At 36.6% G+C, this 18,884-nt stretch overlaps 1 protein-coding gene across 3 annotated transcripts in view; it reads left to right on the forward strand.

Annotated features, from left to right (window-relative positions):
- Positions 1–18,884, forward strand: part of ENOX2 (ecto-NOX disulfide-thiol exchanger 2) — a gene marked incomplete at both ends in the record, with an annotated part of 204,751 nt that overhangs the window by 103,278 nt on the left and 82,589 nt on the right. For all 3 annotated transcript variants that reach the window (XM_080719277.1, XM_080719275.1, XM_080719276.1), the window contains one exon: positions 4,207–4,341. In XM_080719277.1, the coding sequence (XP_080575403.1) occupies positions 4,245–4,341 (97 nt within the window). The remainder of the gene's footprint in view (positions 1–4,206; positions 4,342–18,884) is intronic.

Raw genomic sequence — 18,884 nt, forward strand, 5'->3', positions numbered from 1 at the left:
AGTATCATTTTATTGGGATCTATGTGTGACCTAATATCACAAAAAGTTTGCTTTATGGAAGTGGTTGTACCTATGTTTGAGGCATAAATGTTAACTATCATTATTTCCTCTGCTGTATTGTTCCTTTAACCAGTAAAAATGACCTGCTTTGTCTCTTCTCACAAGCTTAGGTTTGAAGTATAATTTGTCTGATATCATAGTTGCTACTCCTTGTCTTAGTGTTCCATTGGCATGGATTAACTTGTTCCAGCCCTTCGCCTTTTGTTTGTGAACATCTTTACTTGTCAGTTATGTTTCTTGCAGGCAGCAGATAAATGTATTCTGGTTTTTAATCCATTTTGCCAGAGTATGTCTTTTTATTGGAGCATTGAGGTCATTGATGTTAAGTGTGATTATTGAGACATGATTTTTAATTCCTAACATTTTGAGTTTTAACTTTTGTTTGAGGTAGTGTTTGTTCTTCTTTGCTTAGTTGTTTGTTTGATGGAAATTATTGTTTCTCTGGATCTGTAATTTATTATTTCTTATGTCTAGTGAATCTCTGAGTATTTTTCTAATGCTGGTTTGAAAGACATAAATTCTTTCAGTTTCTGTTTGTCGTGGTAGATTTTTATTCCCTCTGAGTGATTTTTTTTGAGGGGTGGAACCCAGGGGCTTTTTTACCTACAGGCTATACTACCAGACCTATTTTATACTTCATTTGGAAACAGGGTCTCACTAAGTTGCTGAGAGCCTCACTTAGTAGCTAAGGCTGGCTTTGAACCTGTGCAATCCTCCTGTCTCAGCCTTCCAAGGGCTGGGATTACAAGTGTGCACCATTATGCCCAGCTTTCTTAGTGATGTTTTTGCTGGGTAGGAAATTTTTGGCTGCAAATTGCTTTCTTCAGAGTTTGGAATATATTCCTGTAGGCCCTCCTGGCTTTCATGACTTGGTTTGTGAATTCTGGAGTGATTCTAATTAGTTTGCCTCTGAATGTCACTTGGTCTTTTGCTTTGTTGCCTTTAAGATTCTCTCCTTGGTTTCTATGTTAGTCATTTTAACTATTTTGTGGTGTGGCTAATATTTTCTCTGATCTTGTCTAACAGGGGTTCTATAAGTTTCCTGTACCTCTGTATTGACCTTTTTTTCTATTTGGAAATTTTTCTGATATTTCTTCTTTGAATATATTGTTGATCCCTTTATTTTCACCTTCTATTCCCTCTTACATGGCTATTATTCTTAGATTAGCTCTTATAAGAAGGGCCCATATCTCTTTTGAAGTTCAATTCATGTTGTCTTATTGTTTTTCTAAGTTATATACTGTGTATTAATTTTCAGAGTGATCATCTTCTAAGGGTGAAATTCTGTTTTCCATGTAATCTAATCTATTGTTTATAGTTTGTATTGATGCTTTCAATTCAATTATTGCATCTTTCACTTCCTTCAGAGCTTCTTTCTGATTTCTGTTCAGGGTGTCAGATTCTTTATTTGTTCCTTTATTTCCCAGGCTTTCTCTAAATTCTTTTCAGAAATCCTGTATCATTTCTACTATTAAGTTTCTTATTTGTCCTTCTGGCAATCTCTGCAATTTTGTGTTGGCAGGTTCTGTAATTGTGGGGTTGTGGGAGATTATTGTTTCCTTGTTCTTTCTCCTTTTCATGATTTCACATTTCTTATGTTTGTATCTTTGTTGCTCTTTGTAGCTTTCTCTCAATCTGTATGTGTCAGCTGGTGTACCCAAGTGCAAGTTATGTTGTTTTCAGTGCAGAATGTTGAATGAGTAGGAAGGTGATGAAATAGTAACTTCAAGAATAGGGTAAAGTAGCAGATAGGATCAAATAGAATGAGAATTTGAGTTTAGTAAGGTAATGTATAGCAGATATTAGAGATAGTTAATATGTAATAGGATTCCAGTACATTATAGAGTATTTAGTACAGTGATATAAAGGGAATTTAATACAAGACAAAGAAAAAATAAAAGGGACAGAGTAGAGAGTAGATATGAAAGAGGAAAGGAGCTTGGAAAAGGGGTGGGGAAGAAAGCAAACAAACGAGCACACACGAAAATAACAAAAAACAAAACAATGCAACAACAAAATAATACAAACCTACAAGTGTATGAATACTGAGCATACTTGGCCCCTGCAATCGTCCTGGGTCTGTGTGGATTCTTTTAGACATTTAAGATTCAGTCTATAATAGATTCTTGTGCATGTTCCATGCACTCTCATTAGCTCTGTAACCTATAGTAATGATGAGAGTTTATAGCCCCATCTTTTGGTCTCCTTCAATGATTGGGACCCTGGCTTGGTGTCTTTCTCTGTGCAGGCACTGAGTGCCACCAGAACCTTTCCTGCTGCAAGCCTATGTCTCTGAGCTCTCAAAAATGACCTATCCCTATGACTCTCTGTCTACGCAGGGTGCCACTACCTCTAGGGATTGATTTAGTGTAAAGAGCAGGTCTCCATACTTTCCACAGACCCTGTGCCTGTGTCCCTCTCTGCCTTCATAGGTGGAGAGTGCCCTGGGACTAGACCCAGCGTATACATAGAAATTCATATTTTCTTCAGATAGGGCTGGGTTGGTCTGACTTCTCCCCAGCCACCACTATTGGGTGGTCTGTGGTGATCTCTGGAGGTCCTACTAAAGCTCTAAGCCCTGGGGACTACAGTCCTTTTTGCCTGATTGGCCCTGGGGGTTGTCTGCTAATCTTACCCTCTGCTGTGTATGACAGCAGACTATACCCCCACGTGGCTTCACAGGGTGAACTGCAAATTCTCAGATTCTGGGAGTCTGTTTTTTGCTGTGCGAGTCCCTGTGGCCATACTGGGCAGTCTCCAGAGGGGAGGCCTGGTTCACTTATGGTGTTGATTAGAGCCTCTCTTGATCTCTGCAGGATACACTGAGCTTGGCCACCACTGCTGTAGGTTGTAGCCACAGTCTGGTTAGGGGGAGCCAACCACATACAATTCTGATGAGCAACAGCCACTTAGTTTGTTTTACATCATTGGCTTTTTGCTGGGGATCTCTGGAAGCGCAGTGCTGGCTCCAGCAGCCACAGCCATTGGAGGCCATTGGGGTACTTTTCTATTCTCTTTTATGCTTTCTAGCTTTGTTTCTGATACTTTTCAATTCTTCGTGTTTTGTTCAAATTTATGCTGGTTTATTTCTCTTGTTAAGACACCGTTTTCACAGTGATAGTGAAAGTGTCAGCAGGACTGAGACGTTCTGCTTCCCTCAGTCACCATCTTCCCAGAAGTGCTTAGTAGCTTTATTCCTTAAACTTCAGTAATCAGGGCTACACCATTTGAGTATTTCATTAATTTCTAAATAGTTAACTGGAATTGGTAAAATATGGTGGCAAAAAATTATACATCCTGTGTGACCTTGGATAAAATATGTGATCTTTCAAAACTTCTCATCTATTAAGTAAAGCTATAAAGACATCCTAGCTTATAATATTGTCCCAAAAGTTCAAAGAATAATGTATCATTAGTGCTTTAAACAGCCTAAACATTAATCTCCTCTAGTTAATCTAATTGTGATTATATTTAAAAGCATAGTAATGGTAAGTGTTCAGTTATTAGTGGTAGTGGTGGGTGGAGGTGGTGATAGTAGTGTTAATAGTAATACTAATGACCATCACCATTGGTCTCTTCAACTAGATCATACAGACTTTGAGGGCAAGGGCCATGTCTCCTGTCTGTTTTTATATTGGTATTCCCCTAACCTTCAAAGTACTCAACAGGCTCATCTGATGATTTCTCAGTTTTTTCAATAGTATTGCCTCAAAGGCATGAAATTTCATAAGGAGTATTACTTTCATATTTTGTTGTCAACTCCAGAATCCCTGGGATTTTTTTCTTGGTTTGAATGCATAAGTAGTTTAGGTAGAAGCTCCAAAGTAATCATATGCTAGTAGACTCATCCCAAGCTCCTGTGTTGTATACACTTAGGGGAGGGGAAGGACAAAAGAAAAGAAGGGGAGGAGGAAGAGAGGGACAAAAACACTAAAATACCATCTGGTAAATTGCTTCAAAATTCCATTATTTCTTGCAGCTCATGGTGTATTGTTTTAATCATCTTGAGAAAGCTGGAATTGAGGCCTATCCACCATTGTCCATCAGACCATTTCTGTAAAGGATTTGCCAGAGCTTATGCTGATAAGTAGACTAGATGCTGGAACCTAAACACAACAAGTTATTTGACCTGTTATTTCTTTTCAGCTGATAATAGTAGAACTCTGAATGTAGATTCCACTGCAATGACTCTACCTATGTCCGATCCAACTGCATGGGCCACAGCAATGAATAACCTAGGGATGGCACCCCTCGGAATTGCCGGACAGCCCATTTTACCTGGTATGTTATTTTTAATCCATCTCAAAAGTGTGATTTTAATTGACCATGTGATAATAAATATAACAAGATGACACAACTTATTTTGAAATTGGCAATTACTAGATTCTGCCTAGAGTGTGTATTTTTGTAAGATGAGCTTTATAGTATGGGGAGCCTGTAGTTACTAGTACATTCTTGATTGCCCTTTGCACAAATGAGGGATATATTTGAGGCAGGATATGGTCATCAGACATGTAAACAGTTCATTGAAATAAAAGAACAATATTTTGCCAATTAATTACAAAACATATCTATTTTATGGATTTTTAGAGTGAGGAAAATAAACATGAATATTAAATTCCTAAAAGGGAGGAAAGAATATATAGGGTCACCATCACAAAGACTATTTTTAACAATGAATCATTTTGTTTATAACTATATGTAAGAGAATGTGCATAAGCAGACTAACTTCATCTCCACTAGTGATGAAATCAGGAGAAAACAGTCCCATCTAAAGGTTTTGGTTTAAATTCAGAAAAGGCTTCCCAGCCAATCAGAACTAATTAACCATTACAATGAGTCTGTGAGCACATTAGGGACTTGCCATTTCATGGAGTCTGTAGAAAAATTTTTGGTGTTTTTTTTTTTCAGTACTGAGTATGGAACTCAGATCATTCTACCTCCTAGCTACGCCCCCAGGCCTATTTTTTATTCTTTATTTTGAAACAGGGTCTCACTGAGTTGCAGAGGGCCTCACTAAGTAGTGGAAGCTGTCTGTGAACTTCAATTCTCCTGTCTCAGCCTCACAAATTCTGGGATTACAAGCATGAGCCACCACGCCCAGCTCCTGAAGCAGTGTTTAAATGGCCTAAACTTTAATATCCCCACATTTATTAAATTGTGGTTCTACTTAAAAGCACAACAATACCAAACCAATATAGAATTCTTTTATTCAAAGTGCGTTCTGTATAATCTGCCAGTTATTTAGAATCCCAAAATGTCAGGCCCTACCTCAGACCTACTGAATCAGAATATGTGTTTTCTTTTTAAAAATATTTTTATTAGTGCACTGCAATTATACATCATAGTGAGATTCAATGTGATACAATCATATGCACACAGCTCTTTGGTGTACTTCCTTTAATATTCTACCCCACTGCCTCCTCCTCTTCCTTCTCCTCCTCGTCGTCGTCCTCCTCCTCTTTCCCCTCCTCATACATGCTCGTGAAAACAGGAGTAATATCTTCACATATTGTCAAAGTAATATTTGAACTATTCCCTTCCAAAGCTGTGCTTTCAAAAGGTTCTCAGGTTATTCATAAGAGCATTCATGTTGAAAAATAGTTTTAGAGTGATGCCACTTTGTTATGCCCTTTGCTTACATAGTTAATTATTTCTTCCCCCCAAATTAATGTCTCAAGTCCAGCCCAGATTTTAAATCCTTATATGTTATAACAAGGGTGAGGTAGATTTGGAAACAACAAAAAAATCAATAATAAGTTGAACACTAGGAAACAACCATAAAAGTGGCCAAACATGAAGAAAAAAGATGTACATGAATAGCAAGTGGATGGAGGAAAAAAGTAGCCCAACGTATATCTGTGGCCAAGAAAAAGAACTGTTACACCAAACTATGATTTATGCCATGGGATATAGTTGGCTAGACTGCATCCTTCTTCATTAGAAGGACCATGATTGAAATGACCAAGCAGGGATTCTTTGATGGTAGAATGATTGAACCATGAATCTCCTTAGGTTTTAAATGACTAGTGGGGCCAATCTGAGGTCAGTGGATATTGCTGTAGAAGGCAGCATTGTAGCATGGTTAAGATCTCAGACTCTGGATTCAATCTACCTGACTTCCAAGCCTATTTCTTTCATTATTTGGTCTTGAGAAGTTTTATATATATAATTATAAAATGTATAGAGATACAGATATCTTCTGAGACTCAATTTCCTCTTCCTAGACTAATATTAGAATTAGACTAATAGTGCCTAACTCCTAGAGTTTAAAAATTAAATCATGCCTAGCATAATTACTGGCACACAGTAGGTGCTTACAAATATTTAAACTCATTATCGATGTATTTTTCATATCATAGACATTTCTAAAGGAAATAATGAATTTTGATTTTCTGTTTATTTTAATAGAATTTAAAATAAAATATCTCAATGTAGAATGGTCCCAAGTCATAAATGAATATGTTCAAAAGATAATAGATGGTCCGATTTGGCTTAAATATCCCATTTATGGCAGTCTGGACCACATGGGTAAACACCCTAGGAAAAATCTTGAAGCTGCATCTGCTTTGAGGCCAAGAGGATGAAAGTATTAACTGATGCCAGATTATGTGTTAATTACTACAACTATGCATACGTCTATGCTCACAAACTAATCTTCAGTACGTATCCACCCATCTCTAGCACAAAGCAGAAAAGCTTAACACTGAGAGCAAAAATTCCTCCAAGTAATCTTTACAAGCTTAAAGTCTGTGCTAGAGTGGAGTTAATGATATGGCTAGAAAATTGGGATAGGTTTTTTTTTTTCTGCAGAAATGGTACCTTGGTTTGCATTTAACAATACAGATCTTGAAATAAGACTGCTTGGATTTAAGTCATTGCCTGCTGCTAGCTAGCTATATGACCTTAAACAAGTTATCTGTAAACTCATAGGATTGTTATAAAGATTAAGTAATTACTTAGCACAGTGCTTGGCATATAACATGCTTATAAATGGTCACTTATCATTAGTACTAGTAGTACAAGAAATACTAACATTCTTCCTTCGAGTAGCTGCTAAGCTCCCACTTAAACTGAAAATAATTGAAAATGGGCTTGATGGTGCAGGCCTGTAATCCCAAGGGCTAGAGGATCTTTTGGATAAGAATTCATGACCTTAACTAGCTGAAATAAGTAAATGTGCAATGATAGAAACAGATGTTTAAAAAGACTCCCCATGGAAACTATTAGGAAGGGTCTGAGTGAAACTGTTTGTTGATTCATTTATTCATACAAAAAAATACTTCATGATGAAAGTTGCTGGAAGAAGCCATGAGGAGAAAGCAGCAAACAAAACAAAGATTCCTGCCCTCATACTGACTCCACTACTTTAAAAACTCCATATTTTCTCCCTAATAAAACCTGTTATGAAGCATGAGCTGCCCATTAACTGGCAACAGCTCAAATGCTTCCCTTCTATTTTGTCCATTTTTTCTTTCAGTCAAGAATTTATCCATTAGTAAATGTATTGAGCTAGTTCAATGAGATTCAAAATGGATATACACCAGTCATTGCCTTCAAGCTCAGAATCCAATTGAAGAAGCAACAAAGTAAATACCGCTACACTAAAAAACCCCACTACATTACAAACTTGAAAGTAGAATTGAAACTTGCACAAACATATTGTTTTAGCTAGGGTGAATTGAGAGGGAGTGCTAGGCAAATGGTGGTGCTCAGAGGAAGTTCACGGAAGAGGTGACATTTAGACGAAGCGTCCAGGGATATATAGGAATGGGGCAAGGATAAGAAACTAACAATAATCTAGGCAGAGGAAACATTGCATCAGTTACTAGAAGGTGTGCAAGAGTAGATAGTATGGAGTCCATTGTTAACTAGTGAGTTTAACTGTATCGCTTCATTCCAAAAAAGACTTTGGAGCATCTTGTAAAAAATATTATAGTATAAGAAAAACTACAAAAAATAAATCAACATCTGGAAAGTATAAAGAAGAAAATGTGTGCTGACCAGGTAGGGTTAAATGAAATTCATATGCATAGGTTATACCGTCCCACTCAATTGCTAAAGTTGAGCTACTCTGTGACCAGGCAGCCTGAACAAAAAAGGGAACCTAGCTATATATGATGGTGTACACTTACAATCTCAGTATTTGGAATGCTGAGACAGGAGTATTATAGGTTCAAGGCCAAACTCAGCAGCTTAATGAGCCTCTCTGTAACTTAAGACTGTTTCAAAATAAAAATAAAATAAGGCTGGGAGGGTAGCTGATCATTTTTGCATTTTTCATGAGGAGAAAATATACCAATACTTAGGCAAAGACAAACTTTTCATGGCCCTTAATAATTTTGTGGGTGTGTAATTTCTAGTTCTTTGTAAATACTTTTATTGGTTCATTATAGTCTCATATCGTAATGTAGTTGATAGCGATAGTGACATACATGCACATAGCACTTGGTGATATTTCCCCCAGTTCCATCCCCATTCTTCCTCCCCTTCCCCATACAAGGTATTGAAATTGACATTGATATTCTCACATAATTATATGATGTTTCCTTCAACAATTCTTTCTCTCCCCCTACCCTACCCTCCCCTGGACTACTTCCCTCACTCTACTGAAGTTTCTTCTCCATTATCTGAAGTTCCTCTGTTTTCTCAATTACTCCCTAGATTGTGCATATTATAAAACACATATGACCCTTCACTTTCTGTGATTGGCTAATCTCACTTAACATAATGTTCTTCAGGTCCTTCCATTTTCTTGCAAATTACATAATTTTGTTCTTTTTAGCTGAGTAAAATTTCATCGTGTAGATATCTCATAATTCTGTAATCCATTCTTCTGTTGATGAACACCTAGGTTGGTACCATAATTTGGCTATTGTGCACTGTGCTGCTACGAACATGGATATGCATGTATCACTGTAGTTTTCTGGTTTCAACCCCTTTGGAAAGATATCCAGGAATGGTATAGACATATCATATGGTAGATCCATTTTCACTTTTCTAAGGAATCTCCACACTGATCTCCATATCGGATGAGCTAATTTTCAATTCCAACAGTGTAGAAGATTTTCTATTTCCCCACATCTTTGCCAACATTTATTGTTACTTGACTTCTTGATATTGCCATTCTGATTGGGGTTAGATGGAATCTCAGGGTAGTTTTGATTTGGATCCCCCTGGTGGCTAATAATGTTGAACATTTTTTTATGTATGTATTGGCCATTCTAGCTCTTCTTTTATACAATGTCTCTTCAATTCAGTTGCCCACTTTGTAATTGGGTTATTTGTTTTGCTAGTATAGAGTCTTTTGAGCTCTTTGTGTATTCTGGATGTTAGTCCACTATCATAGAGGAAGCTGGTAAAGACCTTCTTTCTGATTTTATTTTGCAGTGTAGTTTTTTTATCTCCTTGATTGCTAATGATGTCGAGCATTTTCATTTTCATGTATTTATTGATTATTTGTATTTCTTCTTTTGTGATGTATCTATTTAGTTCAGTTACCCATTTCTTGATTGGGTTCCTCATATTTTTACTGTGAAGTTCTGAATTACTTTAAAGAGTGTTTCATATGCAGGGATTTACATTAAGTGAATTAATCAGGTAATATCAAAACCCCAAACACTGATGTGTAGACCAGGGTATTCAATATTACTTTTGCTGTTCTAGTGTAAAATGTTAAAAACTAAAATTACAGTGAATTTGTCATGATGCTAAAAATTTGCTTGATTAAAAGGGCTGCCTTTTATTCTGAAATAATTAACTTTCTTTTTTTTAATTTTATTTTATTGGTGCACTGTATTCATACATCATAGTGGGATACAAACTTTTGTAGACATACATGCACACATCGCCCAGTCAGCCCCCACCCGATCCCCACCCCATTCTCTCCCCATCCCTCCTTCCCATGCTTGGCTTAGTGGTTGACATCTAGTATTATAGCAATTTATCCAAAATTAAAAATGATAATCTCACATAACAGTTTCATTTGTCTGATACCAAGTGTTTGATGATTTAAAGATAGCATTTCAATATTTCTTTTTGCTTTCTTTCTTACTAGAGCATATTTTTTCTGTTTTTTAGGTGAAACTATCATATATTTATATATTTATTTTTCAGAAAAAAATCTATCCTAATATGGAATATGAATTCTAGATACCCAAAACGATCTTGAAAAAGAACAAAGCTAGCAGATATATATTTTCTGATTTCAAACCATATAAAGCTACAATAATTGAAACAGTGTAGTACTGTTCTAAAGGCATATATATAGACCATTGGAGTTAAATACAAGCCTAGAGCTAAATTCTTCCCTATATTGTCAAGTTATTTTTGACAAGGTTTCCACGAACATTTGGTGGTGGAAATAATAATCTTTTAACTAAATATTGTTGAAAAATAATAATTACATGGAAAAGAATAAAATTGGACCTTTACCTAATCCTATATACAAGTATTAACTCAAAATAGATAAAAGACCTAAATATAAATCTTAAGACTATAAACTTTCAGAAGAAAATCTGGGTCATAAAACCTCACAACATTGAAATTGGCAGTGATTTCTTGGATATGATTTCAATGGCACAGGCAACAGAAGAATATACAAATTCCCTAAAAAATAAAAGAAAATATTGTATATCCAAAGACAATGTAAACAGAGTTAAAAGTTACTAATAGAATTGGATAAAATATTTCCAAATGCTATATCTGAAGGTATATTAATATTCCAACTAGAAATCCTAAAAATTAACAACAATAAAGGCAAACAATACAATTTAGAGATAGGTAAAAGACTAACATAAATAATGAATCTCCACAGATAACCAATCTTAGTTGTCTGTTGGATGGAAACTCTTGTTTCTCTGGTTCTGGTGAGTGTTACCTATTTCTTCTTTGTAGTTAATCTCTTTGAGTATTTTCTCTAGCGCTGGTTTTGAAGACATAAATTCCTTCAGTTTCTGTTTGTCATGGAAGCTTCTTATTTCTCCATCTAATTTGATAGAAAGTTTTGCTGGATAGGAAATTTTTGGCTGGAAGTTGTTTTCTTTCAGAGTTTGGAATATGTTACTCCAAGCCCTTCTGGCTCTCATGACTTGGTTTGGGAAGTCTGGAGTGATTCTAATTGGTTTGCCTCTGAATGTCAGTTGGCCCTTTGTTTTTGTTGCCTTTAAGATTCTCTGCTTGGCTTCCATATTGGTCATTTTGACAATTATATGGTGTGGGGATCCTCTTCTCCGATCCTATCTAAAGGGAGTTCTATAAGTTTCCTGGATCTGTGTATCAACCTCTTGCCCTATATTTGGAAAATTTTCTGCTATTACTTCCTTGAAGAGATTGTTGATCCCTTTGGTATCACTTTCTTTTCCCTCCTCTATTCCAATTATTCTTAGGTTAGCTCTCTTAAGATGGGCCCATATTTCTTCAATGTCAGATTCCTGCTGTTGGATATTTTTTTCTAGATTAGAAACTATGCATTCATTTTTGGATTGCTCATCTTCTAAGAGCGAGATTCTGTTCTCCATGTGGTCTAATCGGTTGTTTGTGCTTTGAATTGAGGCCTTTACTTCATTAATTGCATCCTTTATCTCTTTTTGGCTCTCTCTGAGTTCTTTTCGAAGCACCTCTATTATTTCTACAGTTATTTTCCTGATTTGATCTTCTAGAAATCTCTGATTTTCTGTTTTATCAGGTTCTGATGTTGTGGGTTGTGCACATTCATTACTCCAGTGTTATTCCTCTTTCCCATGATTTCGGAGGTTTGTGCCTTCTCTGGGTTCTTCCCTTGGGTCACTATGGCTTCACTTAAGGTGCTCTGGATCTCGAGTCTGTATTATCTCAGACCCCACTACTCCTTTACTGGGTTGTATCACAGAGTCTCCGACCCAGGGAGTCGATAGAGGCTGCTTTAAACTATGGGGGGTGCCAGGTTGCACATTCTCCTATGGTGTGATATCTCTGCCACCACCACTCCCTCACTGGGTCAAGTCCCAGGAGGCCCAATACTGCGATTTCTCCTCTGTGGCCCGCAATTTGACTCACTGTTCTTGAGTACGCAGATGTAGCTGTACTGGACTCGGTGAATTCACTGCTGCTGCCGCCGCCGGTGGCAATATGGCGCCTCTGCCACGCCCTCGGCCATGAGGCTGGCGTATTTTTTCTTCTCTGGTTTTGATTTCCACTCTGAATCCCTGCAGCGTGTGCTGAGCTCAGCCACTGGGAGCTTTAAATGCTGTCTGCGCCGAAAGATCCCGCCTGGCTGTTCCGCAGCGGCTCACCTGGCTTGCTGTAGCCGTCCGTTGAGTTCGCTGCCGCCGGCAGTATGGCGCTGCTGCCGCGTCCTCGGGCGCGTGTGTCTTCTCTGTGGCCCTGAGCTCTGTTCTCAGTCCGCTTTCTCTCTGGAGCCTGGTGGTTTTTTTGTTTTTCTGGTGATGGTGTTTTCTGGCTATGAAAGGCGCTCTTTTTGTGGTAATGGAGATTGGTTGTTAGCGGGACTCTTAAGCCCCGCTTTTCTCGGTCGCCATCTTCCCGGAAGTCTAGACTTTCTATATTTGTTGTTTTAAAATGTTATTTTATGAACTGCAAGAATGGTACATTGGTTAGTTTCTATATTATTTTTCTACTTTTCTTGGAAAATAAAGGGTTGGAAACCTTTAATATATGTACATACTTAATTTTTTTTACTGTTTTATTGATGCATTGTAGTCATACATCTTAATGGAGTACAAGATGATAAATGCATGCATGCCCATATCACCCAATTAGCTCTTCCCCAGTTGTCACCCAATTCCCTCCCCCTTCTCATATGTGGCTTAGTGATTGACTTTGATATAAGTTTAGGAATGTAGGTCATCTAAATTATAGAATTTCCCTTTTCCCCCATCCCATCCCCTCAGGTCATCTAATTTGCTCATCTATATTATCTCCTTTTTGTCTAGAGTTCATTCTATGACCCATATTCTCCCTAACTTCCACATATTAAGGAGAGCATCTGATATCTTACGTTTTGTAAATTACATAATTGTGGTTTTCTATATGGCTGAGTAGAATTGTGTAACATATCCCATAGGTTTGAAGTTCATTCATCTGTTGATGGACATCTTGGCTGGTTCAATAGTTTGGGAATGGTGAATTGTGCAGCTGTGAACATAGATACACATGCATTAGTTTGGTAGTTTCATTTCCATTCTTTTGGATAGATACCCAGAAGTGGTATTGCTGAATCATATGGTAAGTTTTTTCCTGTTCTTCTGAGGATCCTCCATAATGTTTTCCAAAGTGGTATTAGAGTTCCTACTTTATACATCCTTGCCAGCATTTGTTGTTGTTTGTGTTTTGAATGATTGATATTCTAGTTAAATTTAGGTGAAATCTCAGGGTAGTTCTGATTTGTATTCTCTGATTGTTAGTGATGTTGAGAATTTTTAATGCATTTACTAGCCATTTAATTTTTTCATGAAGTGTCTATTTAGTTCACTTGCTCATTTTTGACTGGGTTATTTGTTTTCTTAATACTGAGTTTCTTGAGTTCTCTATATATTCTAAATATTAACACTATCGGAGGAGTAGTTGGCAAAAAATCTCCTCCCATTCTGTTGGCTTTCATTTGAATTTCTTGATAGTTTCTTTGTTGTACAGAAGCTCTTCAATTTTATGCAATGCCATCTATTGATCAGCCTTTTAGATTCTTGTGCCTTTGGGGTCTTGTTGAGAAAGTTTTTATCTGTGTCTATGTGTTGCAGTGTTGGACCTATGCCCTCGTCAAGGAACCTCAAGGTCTATGGTCTGATTCCTAAGTATTTGATCCATCTTGAATTGACTCTTGTGCAGGGAGAGAAAGTGGGATTTATTTCCCTTTTTCTGCATATGGTTTACCAGTTTTGCCAACACCATTTGTTGAACAGGCAATCTTTTTTCCAGTGTATGATTCTGGCCCCTTTGTCAAAAATCTATTGAGTGTAAGTGTACAGATTTGTTTCTGAGTCTTCTATTCTTCTCCTTCGGTCTATGTATCTGTTTTTGTGTCAGTACCATGCTGTTTTTATTACAATGGCTTTGTAGTATAGTTTAAAGTCAGGTGCTGTGATTCCTCCTGCATGGTTTTTGTTGCTGGGAACTACTTTGGCTATTCTGGATTTTTGTTGTTCCAAATGAATACAATTACTGATTTTTCTGTGTCTGTGAGGACTGACCATGGTAATTTAATGGGTATTGTGCTGAATCTGAGAATCATTTTTGGAAGTATGGCCATTTTGATAATATTTATTCTGCCTATCCATGAACATGGATGATCTTTTTATCCTCTAAGGTCTTCTTTGATTTCTTTTTTCAATGTTTTATAATTTTCTTTGTGGAAGTCTTTTACCTCCTTGGTTAAATTTATTCCTAAGTATTTTACTTTTTTGTGGGATATCCTGAGTGGAAGTGTTGTCTGGATTTCTTTTTCAGTAGATTTATGGTTGGTATACAAAAAAGCTTCTGATTTTTTTAAGATAGATTTTGTATCCAGACACGATGCTGAATTTGTTGATCAGTACTATAAATACTTTTGGATGAGTTTGTTGGGTCTTCTAAGTATAGTATCATGTCATCTGCAGTTAATGAAAGTTTGAGTTTTTCTTTTCCTATTTATAGTCTTTTGATTTCCTTTTCTTGCCTTATTGCTCTGGCTAAAGTCTCAAGTACTATATTGAAAAGAAGTGGTAATAATGGACATCTTTTTCTTGTTCCTGTTTTTAGGAGAAATTCTCAAACTTTTTCCTATTTAATATGATGTTGGCTGTGGACCTATTGTAGATTGCCTTTATGATGTTGAAATATGTTCCTTCTATTCCAATTCTCTGTAGTGCATTTAGCATAAACAGATGTTGGATTTTGTCAAATGCTTTTTTAGCATCTATTGAAATTATCTTATGATTTTTGTCTTTGGTTCTGTTTATGTGATGAATTATATGAATTGATTTTGTATTTTGAACCAGCCTTGCATTCATGGGATGAACTGTACTTGGTCATGGTGTATGATTTTCTTAATGTGGTTTTTAAATGTGTGTTGCTAGTATTTTGTTTAGCAGTTTTGTATCCAAGTTCATCAAAGATATAGGCCTGTAGTTTTCCTTCCTTAAGCTGTCTTTATTTGGTGGTGTTGACTTCTTGGAATGTGTTTGCAAGTGTCCCATTATTTTATATTTTTACAAAATAGATTGAGGAGTATTGGGATCAGTTCTTCTATAAAGGTTTTATAAAATTCACTTGGGAAGCCATCTGGTCCTGGGCTTTTCTTTGATGGTAGGCTCTTTGCTGTTTCATTCTTTTGATTGCTATTGGTTTGTTTAAACATCTGTATTTCTTAACTCAGTTTAGAAAGGTTGTATGTCTCTAGCAAGGTGTCAATTTCTTCCTGATTTTCCATTTTGTTGGAGTATAGTATTTCCAAGTAGTTTCTGATAATCCTCTAGATTTCTATACTGTTAGTGATAATATTTTCTTTGTGATCTCTTACTTTCATAATTTCCATTGATTCTCTTTTTTGGGTAAGGTGACTAGTGATTTATCTATCTTGTTAATTTTTTCACAAACCAGCTTTTGGTTTTGTTGATTTTATGTTTTTTTTTTTTATTCTTTGTTGTTTTCTCCTCTGATTTTAATCATTTCTCTCCTTCGCCTGGCTTTGAAGTTAGACTATTTCTGTTTTTTTCTTTTTCTTCTTTTTTTTATCTATTTCTGTTTTTTCAAGGGCTCTGAGGTGTGTCATTAGGTTATTTATTTGGTGATTTTCTGTTCTTCTTATGTAAGCACTCAGTGCTATGAATTTTCCTCTTAATACTGCCTTCAAAGTGTCCCAGAGGTTTTGATATGTCATTTCTCTATTTTCGTTTGTTTCTAGAAATTTCTTTATTTCACCCTTTTCTTCTATGACCCATTCTTTATTCAGCAGTGTGGTGTTCAGTCTCTTCATCATATTTATTTGGTTTCTCTGGTTCTTCTTATAGTTTATTTCTAGTTTCATTCCATTATGGTCTGAAAAGACACAGGGAAGTATGTTACATCTTTTGAGTTTGCTAGTGTTAGTTGCTACTCCTGCTTGTCTTTGAGTTCCATTGGCATGAATTACCTTGATCCAGTGCTTTGCCTTTAATTTGTTACTATCTTTACTTATAATTGTGTTTCTTGCAAGCAGCAGATAGATGGATTCTGGTTTTTAATCCTTTTTTGCCACATTATATCTTTTTATTGGGTAGTTGTGGCCACTTATGTTCAGTGTGATTACTGAGAGATGATTTTTAATTCCTAACATTGAGATTTAACTTCTGTGTGAGGTAGTATTTGCTCTTCTATGCTTAGTTGTTTGCTGGATGGAAATTCTTGTTTCTTTAGTTCTCGTGTGTATTACTAACTTCTTCTTTGCAATTAATCTGAGTATTTTCTCTAATGCTTGTTTGGAAGACATAAATTTTTTCAGTTTCTGTTTGTCATCAGTGATTTTTATTTCCCCATCTAATGTGAGAGATAATTTTGCTGGGTAGGAAACTTTGGGCTGCAAATTGTTTTCTTTCAGAGTTTGAAATATGCTACTCCAGGCCCTTCTGGCTTTCTTGATCTGCTTTGGGAGTCTGGAGTGATTCTAATTGATTTGTGGTGTCTGGAGTGATTCTAATCGGTTTGCCTCTGAATGTCACTTGGTCTTTTGTTTTTGTTGCCTTTAGGATTCTCTCCTTGACTTTTACATTGGTAAGTTTGACTATTATGTGGCATTGTGAACCTTTTCTATGATCTTGTCTAAAGAGGCTTCTTTAAGTTTCCTTTACTTATGTATTGACCTCTTGTTCTGTTTGGAAAATTTTCTAATATTACTTCTTTGAAAAGATTGTCTATCTCTTTCATTTCACCTTCTATTCCCTGTTTTATGCTAATTATTCTTAGGTTAGCTTTTTTTAAATGAGCCCATATTTCTTCATTGTCCAATTCTTGTTGTCAAATTATTTTTCTAAGTTATATACTATGTGTTCATTTTTGAAGTGCGTCTTCTAGGAGCAAGATTCTACTCTCCATGTGGTCTAATCAATTGTTTATAGTTTCAATTGATGCCCTCACTTCAATTATTACATCCTTTATTTCTTTTAGACTTTCCCTAAATTATTTTTGGAAGTCCTGTATTATTTATACAGTTACATAACCTTCTGGAGTTTTCTGAAATTCTGTATTGTCACATTCTGTTATTGTGGTATTGTGGGAGCTCATTGCTTTCTTGTTATTTCTTCTCATTATTTCAGAAGTTTGTATCTGTTGCTTTTGATAAATTTCTCTCAGTCTCTAGGTGTCAGCTGGTATATCCAAGGTTAAGTTGTGTTGTATTCAACAGTGAATGTTGAGTGAGGAGGGAAGTGAAGTCATTAATGCAAGAATAGTATAGCCACAGATAGAATAGAATGAGAGTATGTGTTTGGTAAAATAGTATATAATAGAGATTAGAGATAGTGAATATGTGCTAGTATTCTAGTAACCAATGTGGTATTCTTAGCATAGTGATAGAAAGTGGATTTAACACAAGATAAAGAAGAGAGAAACAAAAAATGAAATGGGATCAGAAGAGAATAGGTATATACGAGGGAAGAAGCTTGCGAGAGGGGTTGGGAAGAAAGCAAGCAAGCATATACACTCACACACAATGAAACTAGAAACAAAAAGTAAAATGACAACAAATTAATGCAACTCTACAAATATATGAATATTCAGTAGACTGGGCCACTGCAGTCGCTCTTTCTCTGTAGACATCAAGTGCCACCAGCACCTTTCCTGCTGCAAGCCTAGTTCTCTGATCTTTCTCAGTCTATGCAGATGGCTGGTACCAATGATGCTGGATCTAGTGTTAAACGTAAGTAACCCTCCACACTTTCAACAGATGTAGAGTCTCAGTCTCTCCCTTCCTATGTAGGTGGCAGATGCCTCTGAGACCAAACAGGTAGGTCTGGGCTGGTCTTACTTCTCCCCTTTCCCCATGATTGAGTGGTCTGTGGTGATCCTCGGAGATCCTACTAGTTGCATCCTGTACTTTATTTATCATGCTCTTTTTATAGTTATGGTATTCTCTGGCTTTTGTAAGAACGCTGTTTTTAAGGCCATGAAGATCAGATGTCAGCAGGACTGGTGTGTGCTACCTCCCTCGGTCGCCATCTTCTGACTTTCTGATTTTATTTTGTTCAACCTCAAAATCCAGAAGTCTAGAAACCACTAGTATAGTGGGAAAATCCTCATCCCTGAATCTAGCATCTCTGAATGAGAATTGAGGGCATGATCTACAGCCTGTCAAATGTTCTTACCATGAATGCATTGTAAAATAGGAAGTAGGGGAAAGATAGTCTAGAAGGGTAGATGTTTGCAAAGCATGAAGTATAGGATAAAAGTTAAGATATCATGGGGGGGGGGGGCTCCGTGAAGTGAAATTGGGAACATAACCCACCCAAGCCCAGTTTGCTGTCTCATTTGCCATTATACATAAGCCAGTCTCTGCCTCCATTTTCCCAACTGGATTGAAATAAGTGTTCAGATTATCTTCTGGAGTAGCCAGACAGATGTTGGTAGAATTTGAGTCATTGTGAAAAGGTTCAGAACTTGTGCTTCTGAGAGGGTTAGTGATAAGCCAGGATCATCATGGAGCTCATGCAGGCTGTCAGAAATCTGAGTTTTTGTTTCATGTTAGATGCCTGAAAAGTGTCTTTAAAGGAACTGTGTGGATAGGAAGCAGTCAGGAATGTAATGAGTTAAAACTTTCTCAGTACCCATGCATAATTTTTAATTTTCCAATGAATTTTGTAGAAACTCTAAAGAAATAA

Source organism: Muscardinus avellanarius (assembly GCF_963383645.1).
Source record: "Muscardinus avellanarius genome assembly, chromosome: X".
Lineage (NCBI taxonomy): Eukaryota > Metazoa > Chordata > Mammalia > Rodentia > Gliridae > Muscardinus > Muscardinus avellanarius.